The 8,167-nt window shown below is 43.0% G+C and overlaps 1 protein-coding gene across 1 annotated transcript in view; it reads right to left on the bottom strand.

The window, feature by feature from the left end:
- The window catches only part of DHX15 (DEAH-box helicase 15), a 54,808-nt gene extending 49,253 nt beyond the window's left edge, over positions 1–5,555 (bottom strand). The window contains exon 1 of the mRNA XM_065907158.1: positions 5,316–5,555. Within this exon, the coding sequence (XP_065763230.1) occupies positions 5,316–5,386 (71 nt within the window). The 5' untranslated portion in view covers positions 5,387–5,555. The remainder of the gene's footprint in view (positions 1–5,315) is intronic.
- Positions 5,556–8,167: the final 2,612 nt, after the last annotated feature.

The following is an 8,167-nucleotide window of genomic DNA, read 5'->3' on the forward strand; positions in this document are numbered from 1 at the left end:
AAGTGATTTCTCCCTTCTCCCATCCCAGTGTTCACCTTTTACAGAACTATAAGATATACAAGCCAAAATTGAAACTTCTCATCCCATCTGGCATAAAGAGAAAGAAATCAAAGGAACCTAAAGGATAATCTACCTAACAAACAAAATGAAGCCCCACCAGTTCAGAACTTAAGCTTCCTGGCCTATCTTCGAAATAAACCACCAACTATCCTTTCTTTGGAAGTCTGCATTCAAATGAGTATATCTTTCCTTTTTCCCTTTGCTTTTCGCTTCTCTTCTTTTCACAGCTATTTGTAAGGCCTCCTCAGACAGCCATTTATTTCTATCTGGTCCCATCACTTCATGGCAAATAAGACAGGGAAACACTGGAAACAGTGGCTGACTTTATTTTGGGGGGCTCCGAAATCACTGCAGATGGTGATTGCAGCCATGAAATTAAAAGACGCTTACTCCTTGGAAGGAAAGTTATGACCAACCTAGACAGCATATTAAAAAGCAGAGACACTACTTTGTCAACAAAGGTCCATCTAGTCAACGCTATGGTTTTTCCAGTAATCATGTATGGATGTGAGAGTTGGACTATAAAGAAACCTGAGCACGGAAGAATTGATGCTTCTGAACTGTGGTGTTGAAGACTCTTGAGAGTCCCTTGGACTGCAAGGAGATCCAACCAGTCCATCCTAAAGGAATCAATCTTGAATATTCATTGGAAGGACTGATGCTGAAGCTCCAATACTTTGGCCACCTGATGCAAAGAGCTGACTCATTTGATAAGACCCTGATGCTGGGAAAGATTGAGGGCAGGAGGAGAAGGGGACGACAGAGGATGAGATGATTGGATGGCATCACTGGTTCAATGGACATGAGTTTGGGTAAACTCCGGGAGTTGGTGATGGACAGGGAGGCCTAGCGTGTTTTTCAGGGGCCTTTTTCACCAGAAACTTCATTACTAAAAACAACCACAACAGAGGAAGGATAAAATACATTCTGAAGACACAAAGATTAACTGCTGACCACATACTGGTGTTTAATTCTGATATAAGTGTAAAAGGAGCACCGAGATCACAGTTGCATATCCACTGGAAAAGTATAAGCCTCAGTGCACTAATCTGCAAAGCGAATAGTATTAATAGTCTCTTACATTAAAACAAGAACACAAATTCAATCACCTTGAAATGTTGCCTGTGATTCTAACTCTCTACCTTCAACAGGACAGGGAAGATAATAGGGCAAGTTAAGGAGGGCTCAAACTCACTGCTTCATAAGTATATGTAGGATATTGTATATATGCACATTTTCTTTTTTAAAACAGGTACTTTTACTAAAAAGGAGTTTGTTATTTAGAAGATTTACTAATTGATATCTAATGCTTAAAAAACCAATTATCAAAGCAGTGCAGTATAATCACTTAGCCACAACATGACAGGAAGAGACACGACAGGACACAGTGACTGAGCACAGGGTTCAGTGTTCTATCTCAGCGTGATCCTCAGCCTCAGCACTTCAACTAACTATATAAGCAGTTCTTTCTTTCCTCATCGATAAAAATCTCATGGGGTAATGCAAGGATTACATGAGTTAATATATGTAATGTGCTTAAAATAGTGCCTGGGACATAATAAATGCCCAATATAACATTGGTTATCATATTTTTTTAATTTAAAATACCAGGTTAAATTCTACATGGAGAAACAAACACTCTAAAGATGGAAACTGTTTGTCCAAGTATTTTAAATAAGCACTGCTCTTAATCTGGCATTCTCACTTCCCAAGGATACACTGGACTTTTAAGATGTGTTAGTAAGTACACATAAGGATGCTCATCACACTTTTTACTTGTAAGGTTGGAAAACTACCCAAAAAAATCAGTGAACAGGAAATTGGTTAAATAAATTATGATACTCCTTTACAAAAAAGGAATACTATGCAGCCAATGAAAAGAATAATGTATATCTATTCCACAGCCTATGACACATTTCTGGGTGAATCAAAAAAAAAAAAACAAAACACAAAGCCTAAATAATACACATTAAAAGGCAGCAATGGAGAAGCAGACATAGAAATCAGACTTGTGGATAACAGTGTGGGAAGGAGAAGTTGGGATTAGTTGAGAGTAGCATGAAAACATATACAGTCCCCTCTGTAAAAGAGCTAGCCAGTAGGTATTTGCTGTGACACAAAGTCAACCCAGTGCCCTGTGACAACCCAGAGTGGTGGGACGGGCGGGAGCCGGGAGGGAGGTTCCGAGAGAGGGGCCCAGGCATACCTGGGGCTGACTCATGTTGGTGCATGACAGAAACCAGCACAATACTGTGAAGCAAGCATCTCCCAATAAAATAAAAAAGGACACAGACCCTACCGCCATCGAATATTAAAGCTCACACCTGTGAATAAACATGCAGCGATAAAGTGAAACAAATTTCCATCAAGAGATTAAACAGAAGGGGATGAAGGCATCTGAGGATTTTTTGCCTTTTACTTTACATTTTTATGAACGGACATTTCTTGTGTTCCTTGAGGCAAGTTACTTAACCTCACCGACATCACAGAACTTCAGTGAAAAAAAAAATATATATATATATATATATACACACACACATATAGTACCTAAAATATTTTGGGAACTACATGTATTATTTTATCGCTATATTTGCTTCACATTTTTAACATAAAAAAAAACTTACCAGGCAGTAATAAAAACAAATATCAAAATGAAAAAGTCCCTATTTTCAAACATTTTTTCCATACTTCAACAGTAAGTAGTCTCTTGGTTAATAATTTTACACAGAAAATGTTGTGAATAATGGGAAAAAGAAGGTCTATATGTAACAGAAACCTTCAACGTCTCTACCTGAGTCCAAAACTAAAATATAGCAGGAGTAAACAAAGCCAAATATAGTTTAGGAGCATGAATCTGAGTATAATCTCTCACTGAAATTACTTTCACATCTCAGGAATGGGGAAAAAGGGACATCCATGTCTGACAGTGGAGTTCACACGACTGGCAGGCCTACTCTCTCAGATACCTGTTAACTAGTAGGGCTTTAAAAAAAACCTGCAAGGCTGCATGACAGTCAACAAAAGTAACTTTTAAAATTACTAAATGGGGTGGGGGTGGGAATCCCAAGCACTTATAAACACTGTAAACTCACTGCTAGAGAAAGTTCTATGAGAAATGACATTCAGGTGACAAAGTAATTACTATACAAATGTCCCACCAAAATATCTCAGAACTTGAGCTTTATTTCAAAGATGAACTCTCCTTCATCTACAGGTAGATGTCATTTATAACACCCAATAGAATCATAAGTTCACCATCAAAGACCTGCAAAGTTCATATTTTTACTGAAGATGCCAGATTTACAAGAAAAGGGGTGCAAATCCATGTCCCTACCATGGGACCACTAATCCCAAGCATCTGAATGGTGCACATACATCCTAATATGAGTAAATGAATTCATTCACTTAGAGTGTTTTTTCCAATTTCAACTCTGTGAGAGATATTAAGATGCTAAGTTGCACCTTACCCAGATGACAAGCAACTTCTTTTTGCTTCACAGGAACAAAGAACCAAATGTTCCCTACTTTACTAACCCAATATAAACGTCATTAAAATAGGCTGTAATGACACTGAACTAATCATAGTCTGTGTGCTGTATTGGAAAAAGCACTAGGCAAAATGAAAATCAAAAGATCAAGGTTCTAAATTCGGCTGTAAACGGAAAGGTTGCACAAGCCGCCTAAACAACTCTGGGTCTCCATTCCTCATCCCTTGAGTGTAAACAATTATACTTCCTTTCAAGTCATTTCCAGGTCTAAAGAGTTTGTGACTTGTCGCTCAAAGCAGCTAAAATTTTGCTGTGTAGGTTGGGGGGGGGGGGGGGGTGGTCCACTGCCAAAAACGACAAAGCTGACATGTAACACTGCAAACTAAAAAATTCACAAGATTAAAATTTTACACTTATACTTTCTGTATTCAATACATGAAAAGATATCAAAAAGTACACCCTATCCTGGCTTATACTCCCCAGACACCTCAATCAACTCAAAGGGAGTGAACAGAAATTCAAAAAAGTTATACAGACTTAATACAGCGATTCTGCACAAGTATACACACAATAAAATGCAAAATTATGCAAAGTATTGAAGGTATCCAGACTTTCAAGTCTCTGCCTGAATTACTCGAATAAATCTCTGTCCGTCAGGAAAAAAGTACACACTGGACAAGAACTTATTTTCATGCAATTGCGAAAATCAACTGTTAAATTCCTCTGCATCTTTAAGAAAAGGCTGAGGAGAAAGAAATCTGAAAACACCTGTGTATTTCAACTCCCAAGCAATCTCCCCAAGGGCGACATTTTGCCGTTTTTTAAGTACTAGACACTTTTGAAAAGGGTCTTCTTGTTTCAAAAGCTACCCACGAATGAGCGTGGGGAGAGGGACAGAAAACAAGAATTCACAGGGAAATAAATAAGAGAGAGAGACTATCTTCTACTATCTATTCCAGGGATAACCCTGTAACTACTGTTTCGGCCAAAGCAGGAAATAAAGGAGATGGCGGGAGCGTGGGCAGAGAGCGGAAGTTTGCCTAGTATCTACTTTTGAAGTGTTTGAATGGACCGAGGCACGCGCTCTCCCGCCAAAGTATAAACTCAGTAGCCCCAAATCACCAGCTGCTGCCCATAAGGTATATTCCAGTTTCTTTTCTCACGTGTGACCCTCTACTTTCCCATCCCCCGGTAACTCCTCGTCTGCACGCCTCACTCAACTTCCACCACCCCCACCCCCGCCTACACCAGAATCCACGCGCTTCTCTCACTTTTCGGCCTCCGCTTCTCCCCTTGCTGGGCACTCAGCCTCCCGCCAAGGCCCTCTCACAGACCCCGCTGCCCGAGAAGTACCTAGTGCCCTTGGAAGCGACTACTCCTGCCGCGCCCTCCCCCACTCTCTGCTCCGGATCCAGGCCTTACCGGGAGCCCAGACCACGAGGTCCGCGGTTCCCTCCCGTCCGCTCCCCTCGAAGTGACTCTCGCTCGACTCCGCCCGGGGAGGAGGCGCCCCAGTGACCACGCCAGGCCTCTCCGCTCTCCCGACTGGGCCGGGCGGCGGCCGCGCCACTCAGCTCCCCGCGCCCTTGCCGGGCCGAACGCCGGGAGTGGCACCGCTCTCCCGCGCCCCGCCGCCAATGACCCAAGCCGAAAGGGAAACAAAGCGTCGGGCCCCAGGGTCCGCTCAGCCTGGCCCTCCCTGGCCCGTCCGCCGCCGGGACCCCAACAAAGCCCGAGCCCTTGCCTCGCGCCCCCGGCCTGGCTTACCCATCGGTCCCCGCACGCTTCTTGCCGGAGGGGTAATCCTCCCCCAGGTCCAACCGGTGTCGCTTAGACATTTTCGAACTCTTCGAGCAGGCGGTTATGAAGGAAGAAAAAAAGAAACCCTGGCGGCTCTATCGGCGCAGTCGAGGGCACCTACTAAACTCTGGACGACCCCCACCCCTCCCGCTACAACAGCCTACACCGTGCGGCCGGAACCAGGAGCTAAAATGGCGGCGGCGACGAGGGCTGGGCCTGCGCGCGCGCTTCCGCGGTATGATGTGCGTGCGTGCGTGCGTGCGTCTGTAGTGCGCGCGCACGCAGCGGAGGCGGGAACTCCAGCCCCGCCCTCTGCCTCGTAGGCTCGCCCTTATTCCTCCGTGCCTGTCTTCTCGTACCACCGCTCTCCTCCCTCTTGCTACCGGTTTCCGCCCTCTTCGTGGGTGCTAGGCGGGTTGAGCCTTTGGGTCTTTCATGCCCCTCTGATTTTGGAAATTGAGAAAAGAGAAAGTCTAATCCTGGGTAGGTGGTTCTTTCCATCTGTATTACCCTGGCATTAGGGGGGGCAGAGCTAGGACTGGAACCCAGTTATAACTCCAGGTCTGGAACTTGAAACCGCTGAGCTCAACTGCGGTGAGGAAACTGAGGTGAGAAAATGTCAAGACTTAGCGTAACCAGTTTTGCCTTTAAAAAAATTTTTTTTTTGTATCAGAGTATAGTTGATTTAACATTTTGTCTTTTTTTAAGAAAAAACAAGAAAAGGACAATATGCATTCAGTCTATTGATGTTTTTACTGGAATAGGGAAAGTTGGCAGTAAAGGTGTAACTTTTTCCTGTGTGCCTATTATGTGCTTCTAAGGGATTCTTGCCCACAATGGTAGATTTAATGGTCATCTGAATTAAATTCACCCATTCCAGTCCATTTTAGTTAGCTGATTCCTAAAATGTCGATGTTCACTCTTGCCATCTCCTGTTTGACTGCTTCCAATTTGCATTGATTCGGGGACCTAACATTCCAGGTTCCTAAGCAATATTGCTCTTTACGTCATCGGGCATTATGTCCATCACCAGTCAAATCCACAACTGGGTGTTGTTTTTGCCTTGGTTCCTTCCATCTCTTCATTCTTTCTGGAATTAGTTTACTGATCTCCAGTAGCATATAGGGCACCTACCAACCTGGGGAGTTGATCTTTCAGTGTCCTATCTTTTTGCCTTTTCATACTGTTCATGGGGTTCTCAAGGCAGGAATACTAAAGTGGTTTGCCATTCCCTTCTCCAGTGGACCATGTTTTGTCAGAACTCTCCACCATGACCCATCCATCTTGGGTGGTCCTACACGGCATGGCTCATAGTTTCATTGAGTTAGACAAGGCTGTGGTCCATGTGATCAGATTGGTTAGTTTTCTGTGATTGTGTTTAGTTCTAGAAGGTCTTGTAGATCCATAGTCAACAAAAGAGTCCAAAGTGCAGTACTTGGATTCAGTCTCAAAAATGGCAGAATGATCTCTACATTTCCAAGGCAAACCATTCAATATCACAGTAACCCAAATCTAGGCCCTGACCAGTAATGCTGAAGAAGCTGGAGTTGAACAGTTCTATGAAGACCTACAAGACCTTCTAGAACTAAAGACCCAGAAAAGATGTCCTTTTCATTATAGGGGACTGGAATGCAAAAGTAGGAAGTCAAGAACTATGTGGAGTAACAGACAAATTTGGCCTTGGAGTACAGAATGAAGCAGGGCAAAGGCTTAAAGAGTTTTGGCAAGAAAACACACTGGTCATAGCAAACACCCTCTTCCAACAACACAAGAGAAGACTCTACACATGGATGTCACCAGATGGTCAATAGTGAAATCAAATTGATTATATTCTTTGCAGCCAAAGATGGAGAAGATCTATACAGTCAGCAAAAACAAGTCCAGGAGCTGACCATGGCTCAGATTGTGACTTCCTTACTGCCAAATTCAGACTTAAGTTGAAGAAAGTATGGAAAACCACTAGACCATTCAGATATGACCTAAATCAAATCCCTTAGGATTATACAGTGGAAGTGACAGATTCAAAGACTAGATCTGATAGACAGAGTGCCTGAAGAACTATGGACTGAGGTTCATGACATTGTACAGGCAGCGGTGATCAAGACCATCCCCAAGAAAAATGCAAAAAGGCATAATGGTTGTCTGAGGAGGCCTTACAAATAGATATGAAAAGAAGAAAAGTGAAAGGCAAAGGAGAAAAGGAAAGATATACCCATTTGAATCAGTTCAGTTCAGTCGCTCAGTTTTGCAACCCCATGAACTGCAGCACCCTAGGTCTCCCTGTCCATCACCAATTCCCAGAGTTTGCTCAAACTCATGTCCATTGACTTGGTGATGCCATCCAACCATCTCATGCTCTGTTGTCAATGCAGAATTTCAAAGAATAGCAGGGAGAGATAAGAAAGACTTCCTCAGTGATCAATGCAAAGAAATAGAGGAAAACAATAGAATGGGAAAGACTAGAGATATCATCGAAAAAATTAAAGATACCAAGGGCAATTTTCATGCAAAGACAGGCACAATAAAGGACAGAAATGATGTGGACCTAACAGAAGCAGAAAATATTAAGAAGAGGTGCAAGAATACACAGAAGAACTATATAAAAAAGATCTTCATGACCCACATAATCATGATGGTGTGATCACTCACCTAGAGTCAGACATCCTGGAATGTGAAGTCAAGTGGGCCTTAGGAAGCATCACTATGAACAAAGCTAGTGGAGGTGATGGAATTCCAGTTGAGCTATTTCAAATCCTAAAAAATGGTGCTGTGAAAGTGCTACACTCAATATGCCAGCAAATTTGGAAAACTCAGCAGTG

Source organism: Muntiacus reevesi, chromosome 16, assembly GCF_963930625.1.
Source record: "Muntiacus reevesi chromosome 16, mMunRee1.1, whole genome shotgun sequence".
Classification (NCBI taxonomy): domain Eukaryota; kingdom Metazoa; phylum Chordata; class Mammalia; order Artiodactyla; family Cervidae; genus Muntiacus; species Muntiacus reevesi.